At 46.5% G+C, this 25,827-nt stretch overlaps 1 protein-coding gene across 1 annotated transcript in view; it reads right to left on the bottom strand.

Moving 5' to 3' along the window:
- The window catches only part of C2CD5 (C2 calcium dependent domain containing 5), a 1,535,590-nt gene that overhangs the window by 1,206,812 nt on the left and 302,951 nt on the right, over positions 1-25,827 (bottom strand). The window contains 1 exon segment of the mRNA XM_029600113.1: positions 11,034-11,189. Coding sequence (XP_029455973.1) covers positions 11,034-11,189 — 156 coding nt within the window.

Raw genomic sequence — 25,827 nt, 5'->3', positions numbered from 1 at the left:
CCAGGCAAGGGAGAGCTGGAGTGGGTTGGTTATCTGGACCATTGCCGAGAGTTTCTGAGTGGCTTGGTGCCACTGAGACCGCAGGATCCATTGCCTGACCCTCATGGCTAAGCGAGCCATTAGGGTGATTTGCACCGACAATGCCATGTACCTAGCAACTTCAGGAGCAGGTGGGCGGAGGCCGTCCGCCGGCAACAGATGGTTCCGGTAAGTCCAGCCAGGGTGGTCATGCATTCGTTGGGAAGGAATGCCTTGGCCACTGTAGTGTCCAGGCCTCCTCCGATGAAGGTTAGTTACTGGGATGCAGTCAGCTGGGATTTCGAGTAGCTCACAAGGAAACCCAGTAACTGGAAGAGGCTTAATGTCACATTGAGCGTGAAGAGCCCCCTCTTTCAACGAACTCTTGATGAGCCAATCGTCCAGATATGGGAACACATATACCACGTTCCGTCGCAAATGTGCTCCCACCATCACCAGGCACTTTGTGAAGATCCAGGGCACGGAGGCTAGCCCAAAGGGGAAAACCCTGTACTGTAAGTGTCGGTGGCCTACTACGAAGTGCAGATATTTGCGATGAGGTGCAAAAATCTCAATGTGCACGTAAGCATGCTGTAGATTCAGAGAGCAAAGCCAATCCCCTTGATTCAGAAGCAGACGTAGGGTGCCCATTCTGAACTGTTCTCTGCGAAGGAACCTGTTTAAGGCTTGAAGATCGAGGATGGGACAGCGGCTGCCTGTTCTCTTTGGTATGAGAAAATACCGGGAGTAGAACTGTCAACCCCGCTGAGCCCAGGGAACAGATTCCATGGCTCTGGACTGTAGCAGGGCTGAGAGTTCTAACTCAAGGGTCGTTGCGTGTTCCACAAGGCTCCATACCGGGGAGGGTGGGGAGTCTGGAGGAACAGTGAGGAGATTTAGGGGGTAGCCGTATGCTACAATGAAAAATACCCATCGGTCGGTGGTAATTGGGAATCAACTGTTGACGAAATGTCAGAGACGACCTCCCACAGGTGAGTCAGATGGCGCGGGCAAAGGGGACTGGCTTCTGCTCTCTGGATTCTAGTCAAAAGCTAGCTGCAGGACCAGAGTGGGAGGCTGGCTGAGCTATAGGAGCTCTTTGTTGGCGAGGGTGGCCTCTTTGGGAGAACCGAACTGTATGAACACAGGAGGCTGGAGGATAGTATCTCCGTGGCTTGTAAAACTGCTTCCTATTATCCCTACATGGACCTCCACGGGTCGCTGAAGAGGGATCAGATGTGGTAGTTGATAGCTGTTGCAGGGTCTCATGGTGGTCTTTGAGTTGGGCCACTGCATCTTAGATTTTGTCCCTAAACAGATTATCTCCTGTACAAGTGAGGTCGGACAGTTTTTCTTGGACCTCCGGACAAAGGTCGGAGGCTTTTCGCCAGACCCAGCATTTGGCACTAATGCCTGCTGCCGAGATCCTAAATGCTGTTTCAAAAACATCATAGCCACTCTCACTTCATGTTTTCCAGCCTCCAGTTCTTTTTGGAGATGGTTTCTAGGCTCTCCAGAAATTCCTGTAGCAGGGTCTCCATGAACTGGACTTGTTTCCAGAGGTTCCTTTTATTCTGGTTCATGTATAACTGGTATGTCGCTATGCGAGGAATAAGCATGGAACCCTGGAAAACCCTTCGAACTAGGGCGTCTAAGGCTCTCTGGTCTTTTCCTGGAGGGATGAAAGAGTGAGGGCAGGTCCTCTTGACCGACTGATGTGGCAACTGGCTCTTCTGAAAGCCTAGATGGCTGGCATCCATCTTCCTGTTGACTGGAGGCACAGTACCTGGATGTTCCCAGAGATGGTGAAGGAATTCCAGAAGAACCTCATGCACCAGGACACCCATCACTTCCTTAGGAGTGCCCACAAACTGTAGGACAACCAACATCTTGTGGCGGGCATCCTCTTCTGTTTAAAGTTGGAAGGGAATGGTTTTCGCCATCTCCTGGACAAAACATGCGAAGGAGAGATCCTCCGGAAGTGAGCGCTGTCTCTCTTCTGGGGGGGAAGGCCTCTTTACTTACTGGCAAACTGCTTGAGTCGAGGAGGGAGGCTAAAACCCAGAATACGGGGCATGGGCACAGATGGTCGGTGAGGTGGAACTGACAGCAGTGGTACTGGCACCGAGGGCACCGGGACCTGCGATGGACGTCGGGGCACAAGAACACCAGATGGCCCGGGGATGGGGTCCAGCATGGGCGATTCCATTCATGGAGATGGGTGAGGAGTCACATCTTCCTCCTCTGAGGAACCCGGAATTCGGATTGAGATGAGAGGAGGCGCCGGTGGTTGGCAGGGAACCGAGGGGCCCACCGGCACAGGCTGCATCAGCAAGGCACCAAGCAGCACGTCCAGCCTTTGCAGTAGAGGTGCCAACATGAAGGGTGCCGGTTCTGATGCCGGTATGGAGGCCGGAGTTGGTGGCTGCTGGAGACCCCAAAGGGCATTAAGCACTGCCTGTTGGACCACGCGGTCGAACTCCTCTCGGAACGAGGGTGTGAACAAAACCGACCCTGGAGTAGAAGGCAGGCTGGGCATCTCCGGAGCGTCCACGGGGGTCAGCAGATGCTCGTTGCCCGGCACCGATATCGGTGGGGAACGCCCTGGGCTACTGGGTCCAGAGGAGGATGGGGCCTCTTCTTCCCGGGGCCTTGGCCGAGGCCACTCCGGTGTCGGTGCCAGCACCGGATGGTGCGACCGTCAGTGCCAGTGTCAATGCTTCCCACGATGCTGGGCCCGGTTCTTCTCTGGCCAAGGATGACGATGCTAAAGTCTTCGATTGACTCGACGCCGGTGAGAAGCGGTCTCCCGCTCCTCGATGTTCTCGGTGGGGCTTCGACGGGGAAGGTCCCGAGTCAGTTTGATCCCATTGAATCGATGCACCCGGAACGAAGTCAATGGAGCAGATTGTTTGGAACCAAACAAGTGCTTCATCTTGCCCAGGCGGGCACACAGGGCTTTGGGGGTCATTTGAGCACAGCTGGGACACCGACTAACATCATGGGAAGGCCTGAGACACAAGACGCAGACATCGTGTGGGTCCGTTATGGACATACATCTGCGGACACTCCGGGCACTTCCGAAAACCGGTCGCCATGATAAAGAGAGGCGGTGTGCAGTCGGTGGCCATTGGCCACCAGGAGATAGACAGCCAGGAACCAACTACAAGAGCGCAAAACGGACTTACCAGACGTCGGAGAAATTGGTGCACGAAGGGACCCCCGAAGCAGGGAAAACCATAAAAAAAAACAAAAAACTTTGACTTTTTCCATGAGGAAAGTGTGAGGAAACAATTCTCAAAGAGTGTGAAAAAAAGAAGATTGAAGGGGGATCCCGTGTGGCCACAGGTTTGGTGGCATGCTGGGCATACTCAGTGTGCCAGTCAAAGTTCTAGAAACTTTGACAAAAGTGTTCTGTGACAGGGGTCCATCTGATGATGTCACCCATCTGTGAGGATTACCATCTTACTTGTCCTGGGAGAATTCTTCTTTGTACACAAAATTTAAAAATCTGGCAATGATGAATCATGCCATCGCTAATGCTCCAGATCTGGGCCCTAGTCTTTGTGCATGTTCCACATGCAGTCTGCCTACCAAATTTTTCAGCTCTTTTACAAGCCAGCTTTCCGGAACGGCCCGAATTTCTTTATCTGTCAATACCTCAGGAAAACTCACAAATCGTTAAGTTATTCCTTTGGTTTCTGTTCTCTAAATTGTCCAACTTTTCGACAATTCCATGTCTGGTGTCCCCCACCGATTCACTATCAATTGGAAGGCTGTGGATGACAGCCTCCATTCTCCTGGGTCTAGACTTTCTCTGCTGAGGAAGTCTGCCATGATATTGTGTTTCCCGGCAATGTGGACGGCGGAGATCTCCTGGAGGTTTGCTTCCGCCCACGCCATCAGGGGGTCTTATTTCTACGGACACCTGTTGGCTCCTGGTTCCCCCCTGCCGGTTGATGTAGGCCACTGTCGTGGCATTGTCTGACATTACTCTGACCGCTTTGTTTCGGAGTCTGTGAGCGAACCCCAGACAGGCTAGTCTGACTGCCCGCGCTTCTAGGCGGTTGATGTTCCATCCCGCCTCTTCTGCGTTCCACTGCCCTTGGGCAGTTAACTCCTCGCAGTGTGCTCCCCATCCTCGTAGACTGGCATCTGTGGTGAGCAGGGTCCAGGTTGGGGAGGATAGTCTTGATCCCCGGCTCATGTGGCTGGCCTGCAGCCACCACCGTAATTGGATCCGAACTCTGCCCGGGAGTGATAGACATACGGTGTAGTTCTGGGACCGTGGGCTCCACCGTGATAGGAGGGAGCGCTGTAGGGGGCCTCATGTGGGCTCGAGCCGATGGCACAACTTCCAGGGTGGATGCCATCAGCCCGGGTACTTGCAGGTAATCCCATGCTGTGGGACGAGGATCATTCAGCAAGGTTTGCAGTCGGTTCCAGAATTTTGATCTCCTTGTGGGGGTCAGGCTGACCTTGTCCTCTTTGGTGTCGAATCAGACTCCTAGGTATTCCAGCGATTGTGAGGGCTGTAGGGAGCTTTTGTTTGTGTTGACCACCCATTCTAGGCTCTCCAGTAGAGTTATGATTCTGCTGGTTGCTTGGCGGCTTTCCTCTGGTGACTTTGCCCTGATCAGCCAATCGTCCAGGTACGGGTGAACGAGGATTCCTTCCTTCCTCAGTGTTGCCGCCACCACTACTATTACCTTGGTGAACGTCTGGGGTGCTGTGGCTAACCCGAAAGGTAGTGCCCGGAACTGGTAGTGATGGTTCAGGACTTTGAAGGTTAAGTAATGCTGGTGTTCCTGATGAATTGGGATGTGTAGGTAGGCCTCCGAAAGATCCAGGGATGTGAGAAACTCTCCCAGTTGTATCGCCCTTATTACGGATTGTAGGGTTTCCATGCGGAAGCAGGGAATCCTCAGGTGGCGGTTGACCGATTTGAGGTCCAGGATGGGCCTGAATGTTCCCTCTTTCTTGGGGACGATAAAATAAATGGAATAATGTCCAGTATTTATTTCTTGTGGAGGCACCGAGGTTATGGCCTCGAGGGCCAGTAGCCTGGACAGTGTAGCTTCCACTGCCGCCCTCTTGGAGAGGTCATGGCAGGGGGACTCCACGAACTCGTCCGGAGGGATTCGTAGAAAATCCAGGTAGTACCCCTCCCGAATGATGGCTAGGACCCACTTGTCCGAAGTTATCTCGACCCATCTGCGGTAGAATAGGGCTAGTCTGCACCCTATGGCTTCTTCCCTTGGATGGGTCAGCTGAATCTCATTGTGGGGTGCAGCTGGGGCCTGTACCCGAGCTGGTTCCCCCCTCTTGTTGTGCTTGGTCCGAAAGGACTGGTTCCTGCCCATAGGGCAGGGGGCTTTATAGTTGCTCCTGTAAGGATTGAAGCGCTGTGAACTTCTGCCCCTGGAGGGCCTGGAGAAGGGTCGCTGGTTTCTCTTTGTCTTATCCTCTGGTAGGCGCAGCAATGGGGACTCGCCCTATTTGTCGGCCAGTTTCTCTAGTTCGCTGCCGAATAGAAGGGCATCCTTGTGAGGTGCGTTTTGGAGGATGCGTCGGCCGACCATCTTCGGAGCCAGAGTTGCCTCCTGGCCACCACCGCAGAAGACACTCCTCTGGCCGCGGTACGCACTAGGTCGGAGGCAACGTCCGCAAGGAATGATACTGCTGGTTCCATGTCTTCTCCCAGGGTGGTGTTCCTGGTTTGTGATAAGCAGGTACATGTCACCACGGTGCAGCAGGCCGCAATTTGTAGAGACATAGCAGCTACGTCAAATGACTGTTTGAGGATGGACTCCAGCCGCCGGTCATGTGCATCCTTGAGCGCAGCTCCTCCCTCCACTGGGATGGTAGTGCGCTTGGAGACCGCGCAGACCATGGCATAAACTCTTGGGCAAGCAAGACGATCTTTGGTTGCCGGGTCCAGGGGGTACAGGGCTGCCAAAGCTCGCCCCCCCCTTGAATGTGGACTCCGGAGCATTCCATTCCAGGTCAATCAGCTGCTGTGCTGCTTGTAACAGAGGGAAATGGAGAGAAGTCTGTCAAAGACTCTCCAGCAGGGGGTTTGGTTTAGGTTCCCCCGAAGTACCTGGGCCCGGGATAGCGAGCTCTGTCAGGCATTGGTTGACCAGGTCCAGGAGCTCGTCCTTTGTGAAGAAGCGTCTCATGGTTCAGTGAGACTCTGTCCCCGGGGGGAGGCTCCCCCTCTTCTAAGGGTTCGGCTTCCTCCTCATAGATGTCCGAGTCCCCATAGGTGGGGCTTCTGGGTAGTGGAAGCCTGTGCCTAGGTCTTGAAGGGCATGGGGCATGAGGATCCTCCTGCGGAGCATGTGGCTGGTCAGCCTGACGTTCAGTTTGCATTTGAACAAAGGCGTGAATCCCTTTGAAGAACTCCACCCATGAAATTGATGCTGGGTCAAAGCTGAGGGGCGCTGGTTCTTTGGGGGTCCCCGTCTGTGGGGAGGTCACCCTGGCTAGGTCCGGGGTACCCCCTGAGGAGCTAGAACTCGGCCCTGGGTGGGACTGGCCCTGGACTGGGTCTCCCAGGGCCTCTTCACACTGCGTGCACAGGGCGTCGGCCTCCTCGCTTTGTGCGGCTCTGATGTGGCATGCTGGGCAGAGGCCTTGAGCCTTTATCCCTGTTTCTGGAGGTGTCATGGCTGTCAGCGCATAAACTCTTATGCGCTCCGGTGCGCTTAAGATGAGCGTGTAGTTGTGCACATAGCTGTGCGTTCAGCCGTAGATATGTGCCCGGCTCTGTGCGCGCAACTTATGTGCGCAAGGTTTTATGTGCATGTAAGTTTATGCGCACAAGTGCTTTGTGCGCCTAGCTCGACGCTAGGCAATATGGCAACCCTCTCGGAGGGTGTCCACGTGGGTAGACCCTTGGAAATAGCCGGGGCCTGGCCCTGCTAGGGCGGATCAACCGGGTGGCACTGGTCCCGGCTGGTGACCTGTGCTCCTCCTCGATCCTCGGAGACCGGATTCAAGCAGAAGATGTCTACCTTACCTTGTCTTCGGCGCTTCCCGGTTTCGTCCCAAGCAGTCTCCGGCTGCGGGGGGAGAGGGCAAATACATTCACCACCGCGCTCGAGGGTGCACCCGTTGCCTCTCAGCCGCGCCCGAGGATCGGGGGCTAGGTCCTCACCGCGATTCGGCCGCCGGACCGAGGCTTACCTCCGAGGGACCACGGAAATCACCTCGGGAATCTCAACTGGGGGAGGCACCCGAGGGTATTAGTGCAGGAGAGTGAGGCTCGTCTTCAGGTAGGTTTCTTCTTTAAACTTGGATTTTCTTCTTTGAATTTGGTTCTAATGCTGTGAGAGCGTGCAGATAGTCCCTAACTGCTATGGAGACGGAAAATACTTAACAGCTGCACTTCCTGCAGGGGTATAAGTACTAGGGGCTGACGTCAGATTGAAATCTGATCCATCTCCAACTAACGGGACACTATACCCATTGGTCCTGAGTCCATCTGCTACAGGCTAGGAAATGCCACCCTCCTCATCGAATTTTTTGCTGAAGACCTAGACCTAGACATACCTACCATCCTACTTGGTGACTTCAATCTCCATGTAGACACCCACCCACAATCACCCTCATATGAAGCATTCATATCATCAATCAACGCTATGGCCTTTAAACAAATTATAAACCAACCTACCCACAATGCAGGTCACACACTAGACCTAATATTTATAAACTCTGGCATCCACACCACTGATACCCCAACCTGCTCACCAGTCCCTTGGGTCTGACCACACCCTCATAAACACCACCTTATCTATAAAAAAAACCCTTCTCCCATCCCCCCCCCACCCCCCACAATAGCTACATCCAAATCCGAAAAACCTGCACCAAAAAAATTGAATTAGTAAACTCTGAATCTGCCCTATCTTCCTGGTACAACATTACTCTAGATATTGCTGACAAAATATGCCCTCTTACCACAAAATCCATAAACCCAGCTCTCAACAGCAAAAAACCTTGGTATTCTCCTGAATTAAAAAAAACTAAAAAATGCCCTAAGAAAGAAAGAAAGACAGTGGCAAAGACACCCTTCACCCATACTTCGCACCTCATACATTGCCACCATGCATGACTATAGGACCCTCATCCAAAAAACCAAACGGGGCTTCTATGCCCTTAAAATTCACGACTTCCAGTACAATGCAAAGGCCCTATTTTCCATCATATCCGAACTCACCAAAACTTCCTCTACACACTCTTCAGACACTGGCTCCAAAAACAAATGTAATGACCTTGCCCAATTCTTTCAAACAAAATCTCCTCCATTAAAGCTAAATTTCCCACAGACACCTTTAACACCATCCTCCCCCCCATAAACATGACCACCAACCTTGACACCTTCAAAGCAACCTCATCGACTGAAATAGAAACCCTTCTAAAGAAAGCCAAAACCTCTTCTCATCCTTCTGGCACCATCCCAACCAAACTCTTACTATCTATAACCAATATAAGAGCAAAACCCATCTCTGAAATAATCAATTCTTCTCTTGCATAAGGTAATGTCCCCTCCACCTTAAAAAACAGGCAGTTGTCAAACCTATACTCAAAAAACCCAACCTCCATCCCACCGATCTCTCCAATTTTAGACCCATCTCAAACCTGCCTTTTCTTCCCAAAATGACAGAAAAAATAGTCAACATCCGACTCTCTGAATACCTTAACGACCACAAGATCCTTTCCCCATCTCAATTTGGCTTCCGTAAATACCTCAGTACGGAAACACTGCTAATATCACTTACCGACAACATACTTAAAAAAATGGATAAAAGTCACTCTTATCTCCTGGCAATGCTCGACATATCTGCATTCGACACCATTAACCACAAAACTCTTTTAGAATTACTCTCTGACATCGGCATAACAGGAACAGCACTTCTCTGGCTTAAATCCTACTGAAAACAGACACTTCAAAGTCAAGCTGGGTAACAACGAATCTGATCCTATTAACATTACCCATGGTGTTCCCCAAGGCTCCTCTCTATCCTCTACCCTTTTCAAAATCTACATGTTACCTCTCTGCAAACTAACTAATCAACCTAGGCATCACCCACTACATATACGCGGACGATGTCCAAATATTCATCCCCTTTACTGACTCTTTACCTAAGGCCCTAAAGACATGGGACAATTGCCTCTCCACCATCAACCAAGCACAGGGTTAAGCACAAACATGAACCTTGTGCTTAACCCTGCCAAAACAGAACTCCTTGTCATATCCCCTAACAACCTCACTTACTCCAACTCCTCACACCCCCCTGAAACCCATCTCCCTACACGCACATAACCTAGGCGTTACTACTGAATCAATTGAACTTAAAACCATTCATTAAATCCATCTTAAATGAATGCTATTTCAAACTACATGTATTTAAGAAAATGAGACCTCTCCTTCATATCTCCGATTTTCAAACTGTTCTTCAAACCATCATTTTCTCCAAAACTGACTATTGTAACTCCTTCCTCCTTGGTCTCCCTACCTCCTCCATCAAACCCCTACAACTGCTACAGAATGCCACAGCTAGAATTCTCACTAATACACGCAAGAAAGACCACATTACCCCCATTCTAAGAGACCTCCACTGGCTCCCAACTGCCTCGAGAATTCAATACAAAAGCCTCTCTCTCATATATAAGACTCTGTTCAATGAAAACATACAATGGCTACACGACTCTCTCCGCTTTCATAATTCTAACAGACCCACCAGATCAGCTTACCAAGGTACCTTATATATACCTTCTCCCAAACTCATACACCTCTCCTCCAGAAAGGACTGAGCAATCTCCTTAGCAGGTACTTCAATGTGGAACACAATGCCCCCCGACCTCCGCATAGAGCCAAGCACACAGAAATTTAAAAAAAAAAAAAATTAAAAACATGGCTCTTCAAACAAGCCTTCGACTAACACCACCCTCCTTATTCCTCCCTGCGAATACATGTCAAATTTCTCTACCACCTCCTCCCATTGATCCTCCTGTATATTGTATTTTTCTTACGTTAATCTTATACTTTCACCTCCCTACATTCATGTAATTAGCATTTAATTAGATTATAATTCTGACCCCCCAACATGACCAGTCTATATACTTGTACTTAGTTTGCAAACTGATTGATTTAAATACCTCTTATTTATGCTATCTCAATATGTTACCAACTTGTTCCATGTAACTGTTATGCTTCATATTATAAGCTCAATGTTCTTTGTAAACAGATACGATGTACAAACAGCTATCGGTATATAAAAGCCTTTAAATAAATTAAATAAACATTCCAAGTCCTGCTGCTAAAGCCTGCCATCTGCTGAGGTCTCCAGCATGGCTCCTGGCATCTGCCTTCTACTCTACATCCCATTCTATCTGTGGCGCACTACTACTTCCAGGTTTTTATAGGGCTTGACTTCATGAACTTCCTGGGGTACTAGCTGACTCCTCCTGTATATATATAAGAACATTCCACTTACCAGGTGCTTTAGCAACAGGTCTTACTTCCAGCTCCTGAGTCTCTTCACTAATTGTGCTCTGACTACTCCTTGCGATCCGGCCTTGTTCCTGACCTAGGCACTGAAGGCTGCCTGCCCTGACCTTGGATTGACTCTCACCTGTGCCTGAACACTGCATGCCCTGACTTTGGATTGACCTTCGCCTGTCCTGACCTCAGATTGACTATTACCTGTGTATGAATGCAGCCTGTCCTGATCTCAGCCTGCCTGATCACGCCTCTGCCTCCTGCTACAATTCAGTGCCTCAGGTCCTACCTATCAGCTACTATCTGTGAGGGCCTATCTAACTCTGGTTCTTCACTGCAGATGTAGCCCCCCCCCCCCCCAGGTATGTGACAGCTGTGACACTCAGCCGCAGAATGGTTTAAGGTTTATAAATGGAAGAAAAGAATTACAAAAAAAAGTTTCAAGAAGGATCTTTGAGGAGAGAACAAATAAGGGAGAAAGTCAAGTCATCAATTTTGCAGAGAATACCTGACATTAATGAAATTAGCCTCTGTCTGGCTTCATTCGAAGCTCTGGGAGTGCGTATTCTGTCGATCCACTGATACTCGGGGTCCTCATTAACAACCAGTTCTTCCACAAATCCATGAATTGAAACAGCACGGTAGCACTTAGGAATAGATGTAGCTTTGCAAAAATAAAACAAATACATATTTATTAAATTCATTATGCAGTGTAACAAACATTTACAAAAGTAGTCATAGCTCAGTAGTCATAGCCCATTGCCAGCAACTGAATTTTTTGGCAAGTGATGATTAATTGATTACTTGCCAGGTAACACAGGGAAAACAGTATGAGCTCAAAGGGGTTAGAGAGAGAAAGAGGGAAAAAACAAGGGACAAGCCTGTGTCAACTTGTGCAGCTTACTAACTCAATGGTTTTCATTTGAAACTAGGAAGAAAAAAGTTACCAAGAATCGGTTTGAAAAAACTGAAGTAAATGAAGAAATAGCCAGCTAGCATGGTATCGACCACACTGCCCACATATTTGACTAATACAACAGAAGCATGGAAATTCTTCTTACTCTCCTCCATAGTGAATATTTTGAGAACAATTTTCAAAAGCCCTTTAACTGGGTAAATACCAATATACCCAGGTAAAGGGTTGTCTGAAAATTACCCACCCTTTACATGGCTAAAAGCATACATAGTACCACAACACTGGTACTTGTAGCTATATTAGGCCAAGGCATTCCGGGGCTTGTTTAGGTTAGGGGTGAAAACTAATGTACATTTTATTTTCAGATCTTCACACAAAAAGTATGTGTAGAAAAAGCAGGTACAAATTTCTTCAGATACTGAACCCACATCAATTTTAAAACTGGAAGTACATGAATAATTTCACTTTAGAAAACTGGGGCAAAGACTAGGGGTAAAAAGTTCCTATGGGCTTTGCAGCAATGCAGGCAGTTTGCAAATTTCCCTCTTTATGCCAAAAATTGTGTAGTAGCAAATCAAAATTACGTAACAACTTTAGAATTTTAAAAAGGTTTTTAGTCTTTACATATCAGGAATTTTCTCCTCTTCTTTTTCTGTTTGGCTAGCTTTTTATTTCTTTTCTCCTGAAAATACTATTTTTCTGCCCATGTTCTATTGTTTCCTATTATTTTTTCTATCCATATTCCCTATTTTTTCTTTTGTTTACTCCTTCCCTTTTCATTTTCTATAACCTTTATCTCTCTCAATATCTCTTCTTTCCTTTCTCCTTCTTTCCCTCTATTCTATCCTTACTCCCTTTCCATTTTGATCCACAACCTTATTTCATCTCTTTTCCTTCTAACTCTTCAAAATCTTTTGGTCTCCCTCTACTTTCATCCAGCCTCAGGATAGGGTACAGCAACCATAAGTTTATACGGGAATATGCGGAGGGGATTCTACTTCCGTTCCTCCTCCCTGTCTATCACCTTTCCAGTCCCCTGCTCATACTGAAGTGGGGCCCAAGGAAATTTAACTACAAATTCTATTCATAGTAACAACTTAACTCACCACAAAATGGAGGTGATTCACCCCATTGAAACAATCACAGGATGAGGAAACCACCAAAATCAACCGAGATCACAGAAAAACAAGGGAAGAGAAGAATCAAACCTGATCTATCCCAAGTTAAGTACCAATTCTCCTGAAATCTTCTCCAGCCTAATGTTCACACTACTACCGTACTATTAAATGTTCAATCACTATCAAAAAAGAAAAATTCCCCTTATAAATGACCTACTAGAGGAACTAAACCCCACTATTTTCTGCATCACTGAAACATGGCTGAAAGACTGTGTTAATGTCCTCTTAAACCAAATTGAACATACTAACTATGATATCTTTCACTTCCCTAGACCCAAACGAAAAGGTGGAGGCTTCTTAATTATCTGCAAAAAAGAGCTTAAACTTAAATCATAAAATGTAGAGAGAAACCCACCCAATGAAGTTGCAATACTTAACTCTCCAATACTAAATATTGGTCTGATCTATAGCCCACCTAGAAAACTCCAAAAAGGCTGTTCACCTTTAACTGAAATCTTCACTAAAGTGTTCCAGCACCTGAATCAACCCTAATCGTAGGTGACTAACTTTAATGTAGACAGCAGGCCAAAATCTACTTCATGCGAAATCTTCTTAGATACGATGGATGCCATGGGGTGGACACAATTTGTAACCAACCCCACCCACAAAGCAGGACACATCCTTGATCTAATATTCGCCAATCGTAGTAACTGCAAAATCAATCTTTTTCACAAAATATTACCATGGTCTGATCACCAGCTAATAACGGCCGAAGTATCTCTCCTCACCACACAAAAAACAAACACACAAAATAATCAATCATTAAGTATCAAAAAAAGATAGAACCTGAAACACTCGAAGAAACCATTAAAAATAAAATATCTGAGTTCAAACATAATAAAGCTTCCTCATCTTTTGACTCCTGGGACAAAATCATCAATGAAGTGCAGATACCCTATGCCTAATCCAGGAAAAAACTTTCTAAAACGTTGGCTTCACAACTAAACAAAAGAAACTTTGGTATAGCGAAGAGCTAAGACAAGCTAAATAAACCCTGAGAAAATCTTTAAAGCAATGGAGAAAAAACTACTCGTTGGCAGATCTAGAAAAATACAGATTCCTTTTAACTAAATACCATGAACTAATCAATAAAGTTAAACAATACTATGTAAAACATATTCATGGTGTTATATTTAATTCAAAACATCTCTGTGAAACAGTCAAAAATCTAATCAAGGATCCTTCCTCCTCCATCTCAAACAACTACAATTTCACAAAAACATCATGCAATGACTATGCTAATTCATTGGTAAACAAAATCAATACACTCAAATCACAATTCTCCCCAACCAACCATCAAAAGAGTCAGAAAAACAACCTATACAAGCGAAATGGAACTCATTCGACACAGTATCGAAACTGGAAGTAAACCAAATAATCACTAAAATGAAATCCGCGACCCACTCACTGGAACCAATCCCAGGCAAGTACCCAGAAAAAAATAAACTGAATAATAACCCCAATAGTCACAATCATAATAAACCACACTAGCAGAAGAACTTGACCCTAACAAGGCAAAACAAGCTGTGATTAAACCAATTTTAAAAAACAAAAGTGGCAGAATTGATGACTGGGACAATTACCGACCAATATCAAAACTGCCTTTCATTGCAAAAGCCCTAGAAAAAGCAACTTTATCACAATTAGAAAACTACTTTGAAGACAACAAACTACTATACCCAAACCAGTTGGGATCTGGGGGAAAAAAATTGCTCAACTGAAACCCTTCATATCTCTTTAACTGATCCTGTGCTACAAGGCTTTGATAACAATAAATGATATATCCTGGTACTAATAGACTTAAAAGCAGCATTCAACAGTTGACTACACCCTACTGTGCCACCACCTGAATGAAATTGGAATAGGTGGAAATGTCATCAAATAGTTCTTTTCCTTCTTAAAAGATAGGACATTCCAAGTCAAACTAGGTAATCAAATCTCAGATACCTTTCCAATTGATTCTGGCATTCCTCAAGGGTCAGCACTCTCAGACACTCTTCCTGCCTATATGCACTTTACTAACAAACCTGGCAATCAACTTCTTCCTATATGCAGATGATATACATGTCTACATCCCTTTCGACAAAACAATTGAAAAAACTGTGCAAACCTGTCAACATACATCAAGGCCATACAACAAAAACTTTGCCAACTGAAACTCTTAACACACACAAAAAAAACGGAAATTATATGGCTAAGCAGAGACAACTCTATACTCAAACCGCCACCCATAAATCTAGGAATTACCAACAATACTCCATCAGATGAGGTTCAAGACCTTGGAATTCAAATTGACAAGAACTTCACTATGAAAAAGCATATAAGCAAATTAATCAAATCAGGATACTCTAAGTTGAGAATTCTACATCGACTAAAACCTCTGTTAATAATACAAGACTTACGCACTGTCTTACAAACACTTATATTCTCAAACTTAGACTACTGCAACTCCCTTTTACTAGGCCTCCCCACAAGCCTATTAAAACCATTACAGTTACTTCAAAATGCATCAGCAAGACTCCTTCTAGGGACAAGGAAATTTAATCACATCACCCCCTTGCTCATAACCCTGCACTGGCTTCCTGTACAATCTAGAATCCACTATAAAGTGTTGTCACTAATATTCAACATCATCAACAATATTGATCCATGCCTATTAGGAGTGAGACAACAACTCTATATACCAGAGAGAGACCTAAGATCTCAAAACAAAGGTCTCCTAATAGTATCCCCCACTTGGAACACACATCTAATGCAAATAAGAGACCTAATGTTCTCAATAGCAAGCCCCAAACTGTGGAACTCACTTCCAGAGCCATTATGTCAGATAACAGAAAAAATGATCTTCAAATGTAAACTGAAAACATGGCTCTTTAGAAATGCTTACAACTTAACGTAAACCATAATGCTGATAATTGCATTGATTGGACAAGAGATAACACTAGTCAAACAATCAATAGAGAATGAATAAGATAAAGGTGGTATTAGAATCTATTTCACTGTTAAGTAGACCTAGAATGCATTAATAAGAACTAAATTAGATATGAACTACTTTGATTTCCTTTAAGATATATACCGTATTTTTCGCTCCATAAGACGCACCTGACCATAAGACGCACCTAGGATTCAGAGGGGGAAAATTAAAAAAAAAAAAAATTGTGCTAAACCGGCTCTGCGTCTGGGCGTCTTATGGAGCAAATTAGGGGAGTGCATAGCTTTTTTTTTTCTCCCCATTTTGTTTTCGGGTCTGGGGAGGGCCAATTCGGTCCACTCCCCAGATCAGAAAACTTTTCTTTCTCTGGGAACCCCCAAAACCCCCCCCCATCCCAACCCTTTAAATTAACAACCCCCCTGACCCCCCAAGACCTGCCGAATTAATTTCCTGCAACCACCCACCCTCCTGACCCCCCCAAGACCTGCCAAATTAATTTCCTGCAACCCCCCACCCTCCTGACCCCCCCAAGACCTGCCAAACGTCCCTGGTGGTCCAGCGGGGGTCCAGGAGCGGTCCGGGAACGATCTCCTGGGCGTGAGCCGTCGGCTGCCAGTAAACAAAATGGCGCCGACGGCCCTATGCCCTCACTATGTCACTGAGACCGACCGCTGCTATTGGTCGGTCTCAGTGACATAGTGAGGGCATAGGGCCGTCGGCGCCATTTTGTTTACTGGCAGCCGACGGCCCTATGCCCTCACTATGTCACTGAGACCGACCAATAGCAGCGGTCGGTCTCAGTGACATAGTGTGGGCATAGGGCCATCGGCTGCCAGTAAACAAAATGGCGCCGACGGCCCTATGCCCTCACTATGTCACTGAGACCGACCAATAGCAGCGGTCGGTCTCAGTGACATAGTGAGGGCATAGGGCCGTCGGCGCCATTTTGTTTACTGGCAGCCGACGGCCCACACCCAGGAGATCATTCCCGGACCCCCGCTGGACCACCAGGGACGTTTGGCAGGTCTTGGGGGGGTCAGGAGGGTGGGGGGTTGCAGGAAATTAATTTGTCAGGTCTTGGGGGGGGGGGTCAGGAGGGTGGGGGGTTGTAGGAAATTAAGTCGGCAGGTCTTGGGGGAGTCGGGAGGGTTTGTTAGATTTTTGTTTGGTTTTTTTTTTATATTCGCTCCATAAGACGCACATACATTTTCCCCCCACCTTTGGGGGAAAAAAAGTGCGTCTTATGGAGCGAAAAATACGGTAATTATGAACTAGAATATGTATTCGCTGTGATGCTGAATTAGATGAATGAACATTAACACAAAACATATAACCGTTGACCATGAATATAATTTCTAATACTGTAAATTGCTGTGATCTTCTTTTCAAACGACGGTATATAAAACGCCTAAATAAATACTTCAAACTTTCACTATTTCCTGCTATCTATCCCTTGTTCAGTTCTCTTCCCCTATTCCCTTTATTTTCTCCCTCTTTACTTCTCTCTTGTCTATCTCTATATTTCCCTGTCAGGAAGCTCTCTTCTCTACTTTGGAGTCCTTTTCTTCGCTTCCCTTTCACCTTCAGGGTCTTTTCCTTCCCCCTTCTCATCCACTCTTCTTGTCCAACCCCACCTTTTTCAGGGTCCTCTCTTCAATCTTCCTTTCAGGGTTTTCTACCCCCTTCTTCCTCTGTATGCCACAGCAGATAAAACGATAGCAACAGTCTGGTAGCACAGAATTTCTCTGTGTGCCTTTAGACATGATCAGATGTGCCATAGAATTGTCTTCACTAACTGATGCTCAAATCCACACCAGCACCTGGGCATAGCTCTCAGCACCTCACAGCAACAAAAAGCATCAATGATGGCTCTGGAGCTCATTTCTAAGAATATGTACAATAAGAACATATCAATGGCATCTCATAAGAACATAAGAAATTGCCATGCTGGGTCAGACCAAGGGTCCATCAAGCCCAGCATCCTGTTTCTAACAGAGGCCAAAACCGGGCCACAAGAACCTGGTAATTACCCGAACACTAAGAAGAACCCATGCTACTGATACAATTAATAGCAGTGGCTATTCCCTAAATATAATTGATTAATAGCCATTAATGGACATCTCCTCCAAGAACTTATCCAAACCTTTTTTGAACCCAGCTACACTAACTGCACTAACCACATCCTCTGGCAACAAATTCCAGAGCTTTATTGTGTGTTGAGTGAAAAAGAATTTTCTCCGATTAGTCATAAATGTGCTACTTGCTAACTTCATGGAATACCCCCTACGTCCTTCAATTATTCGAAAGTGTAAATAACCGAGTCACATCTACTCGTTCAAGACCTCTCATGATCTTAAAGACCTGTATCATATCCCCCCTCAGCCGTCTCTTCTCCAAGCTGAAAAGTCCTAACCTCTATCATATCCCCCCTCAGCCGTCTCTTCTCCAAGCTGAAAAGTCCTAACAATCATGCATGCCTCTTCTTCCTACCTACAGCATGAGCCCTGGAATGTAGTAATTAATGGAAATGTGCAGAGCATAGAAAGCAAGGTTCTGCTTTGTGCAGCACACATGGTGCACACAGCAACTCCTTATCTTCCCTTTCCTGAGCTTTCTCCTTTGATCCCTTCCAGCCTCTGTCTGATCTACAGGCTGAGGGCTGAGTGAACCAGGGAGAGCATGCACTGAGCATTCATTAAAAGTGTTGGGAGCAGCAGCGGTAGACAAAATCTGACAGCCACATGAAGCAGCCTAGATAACTAATTAATAGGGTTAATCAAATTTTGTTAGGGCTGTAAAACATGATAAAGGGGTCTAACGGGCGTTAGACGCGTGATATTTAGCGTGAGGCAAGTTAATATGCAAATATGATCATGAGTATGCGAAAGCTAGTACATTATGCAAATTAGGGTTCCTTCCACATTTAGTAGTGAAGTATTATTGTTGAAAATGAGTCAGCCGAAGATCACAGTAGGTTGGATGTAGAAGGAGTTGGGATTAAACTGGGAACAAGTTCTTTAAGACAGATTGTCCATAGGCTGAATCTTGTCGCCCTTCTTTGTCCAAACAGTAATGAGCTGCAAAGGTGTGAAGAGAACTCCATGTTGCTGCTTTACATATGTCAAGGATTCGCACTGAACGATAGTGTGCTACTGAGGTTGACATTGCTCTTACTGAATGCGCCTTTACTCGCCCTTGGAGAGGAAGGCCTGCTTTTTCTTAGCAAAACTGTATACAATCTGCTAACCAGTTGGATAGAGTATGTTTATCCACTGCTTTTCCCGGTTTGTTTGGATCATAAGATACAAAGAGCTGAGTGGATTTCCTGTGGACTGCAGTGCGGTCTAAGTAATATGCTACTGCACGCTTAGAGTCCAAGGTATGTAAGGCCCGTTCTCCTTGGTGAGAATGAGGTCTTCGAAAGAATGTGGGTAAAACTATGGATTGGTTCAAGTGGAATTCCGTAACTACCTTGGGAAGGAATTTTGGATGTGTACGGAGAACCACTCTGTCATGTAGGAACTTTGTATAGGGTGAGTACGTGACAAGTGCTTGTAACTCACTAACCCTTCAGCTGATGTAATGGCTAGGAGGAAGATAGTCTTCCATGTGAGAAATTTAACATCGCAGGAATTCATGGGTTCGAAAGGAGAACGCATGAGTCTTGTTAAAACCAGATTCAGGTCCAATTCTGTGACTGGCCGCCGAACTGGTGGTCTAAGTTGAGTTAAACCTTTCATAAACCTGCTGACAAGAGGCTGTGTGGATATTGGTGCATCTCCCGTCTTGTTATGGTAAGCTGAGATTGCACTTAAATGGACTCTTACAGATGAAGTCTGGAGACCAGATTCTGAAAGATGGTATAAGTAGTCTAGAAGAGAAGTAGTGGGGCAAGTGAAAGGATCAATATTCTTTTGTCTGCACCACAAAGTAAATCTTTTCCATTTGGAAGAATAATTCTTTTGTGGGGAAGGTTTACGTGAAGCTATAAGCACTTGAGATACATTGGTTGAAAGATTGAGTGGTTGTAAAATCAAGCTTTCAGCATCCATGCTGTCAGGGATAGGGATTGAAGGTTGGGATGGCGCAACCGACCCTGATCCTGAGTTATGAGAGTGGGAGCTATACCCAGGCGAATGGGATCCCTGACTTAGAGGTCTAGAAATGTGGGGAACCATAGTTGTCGAGGCCAATACGGGGCTATGAGTATCATGGACCCCTTGTCCTGTTGTAGCTTCACAAGTCTTTGTTATGAGCGGTATCGGAGGATATGCGTATAGAAGGCCTGAGTTCCAAGGGCGAGCAAAGGCGCCCTTGGCTGGCTGGTTCTTCTGTTTGTGTAGGGAACAGAAGTTGTCCACTTTGTGATTCAGATGTGATGCAAAGAGGTCTATTGATGGTTGTACCCAATGGTGAAATATTCTGGTCGCAACTGCGGGATCCAAGGACCATTCGTGTGGTTGGAACTGACGACCGAGTCGATCTGCCACTACGTTGTGAATGCCTGCCAGATAAGTGGCCCGGAGAAACATTGAGTGGTTCAGGGCCCAGCCCCAAATCTGTGCAGCTTCTTGACAAAGGAGATACGAGCCCGTACTGATGTACCACATGGCAACTGTGTTGTCCGTTTGGATGAGAACAGTCTTGTGTGAAAGGCAGTCCTTGAACGCATGTAGTGCATAATGTATAGTTCGTAGCTCCAGGAAATTGATTTGAAACGTTGCTTCGAGCTTTGTCCAAGTACCTCGGGTTTGGAGGTTGTCTATGTGAGCTCCCCAACCCAAGGTGGATGCATCTGTAGTTAACGTTATCTGTGGGACTGGTTATTGAAAGGGTAGGCCCTTGCGCAAATTGTCCTTGTTCACCCACCAAAGTAGAGATGAACATAGCTGGTGGGTTACTTGAATTGGAGAATGCAGTGGTTGAATAGCTTGGATCCATTGTGATCTTAAAGTCCATTGTGTTACTCTTATGGCGAGCCTTGCCATAGGAGTGACATGAACTGTGGAGGCAATGTGGCCTAGTAAGGTTAGAAACTGATGAGCTGTTGCTCATTTTTTTGAGTGAATCGAGTTTGCCAACAAGGAAAGTGTTTCTGCACAATCTTCGGGTAGAAAGGCCTTTGAAAGGATGGTGTGCAATTCTGCTCCTATGAATTGAAGCAGGTGAGATGGAGTAAGATAGGACTTTTGATAATTGATGAGAAAGCCCATGGAGTGAAGTACAGTAATTGTTCGACTGAGAGAAGTCAGAGCTCCTTGTTGAGATTGACTTCTGATGAGCCAGTCGTCTAAGTAGGGAAATACATGGACACTGTCCTTTTGCAAGTGTGCTGCTATTACTGCCAGACATTTGGTGAATACTCTGGGAGCAGAAGCAAGTCCGAATGGCAGTACTCTGTATTGGAAATGTTGATGACCCACCATGAAGCGCAGATACTTGCGATGAGAGGGGAATATTGGAATGTGAGCGTAAGCGTCTTGAAGATCCAGAGAACAAAGCCAATCTCCTGTTTGAAGAAGTGGAAGCATGGTGCCTAGAGAAACCATCCTGAACTTTTCTTTCTTTAGACCCAAAAAGCAAAGCTGTAGCCGATCCAGTTGGCTGTATAGCAGTAGAAACAAAGAGAATCGGTAGTTGAAAAAGCCCTTTATTAAATGATGCCCGACTCTGGCCGAGTTTCGCTCTCTCTCACAGAGCTGCCTCAGGGGCAATCAATTGGAGCAGGGCTATTATCTGCAATGTAATCGCCTCAAAAGTGTATGTGAGCTCATCAAACATCTGTAAGACCACAAATAGAATTCAGTCTGCAGCCTTCTGCAACGATCAGATCGGGGTCTGCAACCAGTGCCGTCAAACTTCTGGTTCTCCAGAAGTATTTTTTGAATAAAAGTTTTGCGTTTTGTGGACAAACTATGCAAATGTTTCCAGACGTGTCGAGAGCTACTCAACACAGAAGGAAACAATTTTTGATAATGAAACAGAGGGTACTGGCCTTAGGGGCCACCTTCTATCTTAAATATCCATGTAAATGTATGATTTCTTTTCAAAAAAATAAGTTTATTTTCACTGACCCAGGGCATTTAGAAGTTTTTCTTCAAGATAAAGGTGGTTAAGAGGGTTAATGCCCCAGTTGGAGAATGAGTTTGGCAGGAAATAGAAAAAGTCTCTCGTGATTTATGATTTTCATAATTACCTCGTTATGTTATATAATAGAATAGGCTCTCCCACTGATTATGGGGTCTGTATGTGATGTTACAGAATAATGTTTTCTTGAGGTTGTAGTCAAATTTTGATTTTTGCTGTAATGTATATTTTCCTTTTCTTATTTCATTTGAATGTATCTAAGAAATTATAATAAATTATAAATAAAAAATAAAAAAATAAAACAGAAAAGGGTATACATCCGTGCTGAAGCACAAATGAAAAAAGACTGGGCGCTCACAATGCAAGGCCTGCGTGAGAGCTCCTGCATATGCTCAGTAGAGCAAAAGCTCTATGAGCTAAGAGAGAAGGGTCCATTCAGTGCCATTGGATGATGTCATCCACGTGTCATGGCTAAATCAGCCCTGCTTGTCGAGAGAGAACTTTAAAACTTAACCAGCAGTATTCAAATACAGCCAATTAGGTTTAAAACTTACCTAGGTAGGTTTATCTGCTCAACTTGATTTGGGTAGATTCAGTGGGATGCTTATCCCCTTGACTATCTAGCTAACTTTAGCCGGATAAGTTATCCATTGTACCTTGTTTTGAAAATTGCCTTCCTAAAACAATCAATGATGTAAAACATTTATCCTCCATAGTAGAATAAATTATTAGTGTTGCCTGCTGTAACACTCTTTGAACTCACTGACTGGAAAAGCATGAAATCAAATGTTAAACTCAGTTCAAGCCATCAAAGAGACTGGCTTACAAGTATTCTATGCACCAAATGGAACTATATATACACACACACACTATATATATATACATACACACACACATAGAATTATCACTATATTTCCTGAAACAAGAAAAAAATTAAAGACTACAAGAGATTTATCTTAAGAACTTAATTAATAAAAACACAACACAAGTCACAGTCTGCCTTACTACATTATGGCAGAATTATATTAAATAATAAATGATGGGACAACGAAATCTCAAATTGTCCAAAGTCTTTATCTTTAAAAGATATTTATTTATAAATCGCAAAGATGTGTCATGAAGAATTATCAGTTTACTATAAATTTCCATGGTCCATTGACACAGACCGTGTTTCATACAACTACGTTGGGAGGGACCAATAATCCCAGCTTCTAAATCTAGATGCAAACAGCAGAACAGTTCTGCTAGTAGAGAGAATGTGGGAACTGGATGTCACATAGGTAAGATATGCTGGATGCGCTATTTACTGAATGCAGAAAAGGAAAATTAGTTCTTACCTGTTAATTTTCGTTCCTGAAGTACCACTGATCAGTCCAGACAGTGGGTTGAGCCTCCTTTCCAGCAGGTGGAGACAGACTAAAACTTGCAGGATGCCCTATATCAGGACAGAGCCTATCCTCTCACCCTTCAGTATAACGTATGTCAAAGCAGAAAACAATAAAACCAAGAATAGGATCAAGCAAGTAACCAAAAGCTCAATGGAGCAACCATAGATTAATGAAGAAGCATGGTATACCTATACGCTCTTGCATAAACTTGGTATAAAATAACCACCAAGGCTTCCGGTGTAAATGCTCAGTAATCTTGCACCAAGGAAAATATGAAATCTGCAGACCTACAAGAAAACAAGCTTCGAGAGGACAGAAGACAGACAGGCAAGGGCGTCTGGACTGATCCGTGGTACTACAGGAACGAAAATTAACAGGTAAGAACTAATTTTCCTTTCCTGTACGTACCCGGATCAGTCCAGACAGTGGGATGTACCAAAGCTTCCCTAAACTGGGTGGGACCGAGACAGTCCCGCTCGAAGCACGTGCCGCCCAAAGGAACTGAACACCGGAGCGAGTACATCCAGACGGTAGTGCCGAGCAAAAGTATGCAGAGACGTCCAAGTGGCAGCCCTGCAAATCTCCTGCGGAGAGACAGATTGACTCTCCGCCCAAGAAGTACCCTGAGAACGCAGAGAATGGGCTTTCAGACCCTCAGGAAGAGGACGACCCTGACAAAGATATGCCGAGGAAATGGCTTCCTTCAACCACCGCGCAATCGTGGTCTTAGAAGCCTGTTTACCCCGGTTGGGACCACTCCAAAGGACGAAGAGATGGTCTGAAACTCGAAAGTCATTGGTGACTTGAAGATAACTAAGCAAGACTCGCTTGACATCCAGTAGATGGAGGTCGCCCCCAGCCGTACCCACAATCTCCTCCGGAGAGAACGCGGGGAGTTCCACCGACTGGTTGACGTGAAAAGCGGAGACAATCTTAAGCAAGAAGGAAGGAACCGTCCTGAGAGAGACCCCGGAATCAGAAAAACGCAAGAAGGGCTCCCAACAGGACAGCGCCTGAAGCTCGGAAATACGACAAGCAGAGGAGATAGAGACTAGAAAGACAGTCTTAAGAGTAAGATCCTTAAGTGTAGCGTGGCGAAGAGGCTCAAAGGGAGCGGCACAGAGAGCACGAAGGACGAGGTTGAGACTCCAAGATGGACACGTGGCCCAAGAGGGAGGGTGGAGGTGTCTGACGCCCCTCAGGAAACGAATGACGTCTGGGTGAGCAGCCAAGGCATGACCATCCACCTGACCCAGGAGAGAGCCAAGCGCAGAGACTTGAACGCGTAAGGAACTGAAGGAGAGACCCTAAGAGAGACCCTTCTGAAGGAAAGAACGAACCAAAGGAATCGAGGCGGAGCGCGCCGGGACGCCCGCCTCCATACATGCGGACTCAAAGACCTTCCAGATGCGCACATAGGCCAGAGAAGTCGACTGCTTCCGGGCTCGCAGCAAAGTGGAGATGACCTCGTCCCTATAATCTTTGCGCCTCAGGTGACGCCGTTCAAAAGCCAGGCCGCTAGACAGAAGCGATCGGCCTGGTCGAAATACACAGGCCCCTGCCGGAGGAGACGAGGGAGATGACTGAGGCGCAGGGGCCCATCCACCACTAGATTGATGAGATCCGCGAACCACAGCCGTCGCAGCCACTCGGGAGTGACGAGAATCACCGGACCCCGGTGGAGTTCGATTCTCCTGAGAACTTTCCCTACTAGAGGCCACGGGGGAACACATACAGAAGCACGTCCGCCGGCCATGGGAGAGCCAGAGATCCATGCCCTCTGCGCCATGTTCCCTCCAGCGGCTGAAGAACTGATTGGCTTTGGCATTGCGCAGAGTCGCCATGAGGTCGAGATGAGGAGGACCCCACCTGTCCACTATCAGAGCCATGGCCGCGTCCGAGAGTTCTCATTCTCCCGGATCGAGCGACTGCCGGCTGAGGAAGTCGGCTTGAACATTGTCTTTTCCGGCGATGTGAGAGGCCGCAAGGCACTGTAGGTGACGCTCCGCCCAAGCGAGTAGGAGGCTGGCTTCTAAGGCTACCTGGGGACTGCGAGTGCCCCCTTGGCGATTGATGTAGGCGACTGTGGTGGAGTTGTCGGACAGGACTCGTACCACCTTGTTGCGGATCAGAGGAAGGAACTCCTGAAGGGCCAGGCGGACCGCCAAAGTTTCCAGTCGATTGATGTGCCAGCGCGACTGAGTCTGGGACCATGTCCCCTGGGTGGACTGAGATAGGCAGACCGCACCCCAGCCCAACAAGCTGGCGTCCGTGGTTACTATCGTCCACTGTGGAGCTTGAAGAGGCATCCCTTGTAGGAGATGCGGAAGGGACAGCCACCACTGTAATTCGTCGGCAGTAGACTCCAAGAAGGGAAGGACTACGTGGAACTGCTCCGACACTGGTTGCCAACGAGACAGCAAAGCTTTCTGTAATGGACGCATATGAGCAAAAGCCCAGGGGACCAGATCCATGGTAGAAGCCATGGAGCCCATGATTTGGAGATAATCCCAGGCTGTCGGTGAAGATAGCGCAATCAAATTCTGAACCTGACCGATCAGTTTGAGGGCTCGCGCCCGAGGTAAGAAAACCTTGCCTACTCGGGTGTCGAAGTGTGCTCCCAGAAATTCCAACTCCTGGGAGGGCTGAAGCTTGCTCTTGGAAAAGTTCATTATCCTCCCGAGAGAGGCAAGGAGCTCCAGGACTCGATCCACCGCCCGCCGGCAAGAGGTCTCAGATATGGCCCTGATGAGCCAATCGTCCAGATAGGGATGGACGAGAATCCCTTCCCGGCGCAAGGC

The sequence above is a fragment of the Rhinatrema bivittatum genome, chromosome 4, assembly GCF_901001135.1.
Source record: "Rhinatrema bivittatum chromosome 4, aRhiBiv1.1, whole genome shotgun sequence".
In the NCBI taxonomy this organism is placed as follows: Eukaryota; Metazoa; Chordata; class Amphibia; order Gymnophiona; family Rhinatrematidae; genus Rhinatrema; species Rhinatrema bivittatum.
The sequence above is the reverse complement of the archived record's forward strand: the minus strand, read 5'-3'. Positions and strand labels throughout refer to the sequence as shown.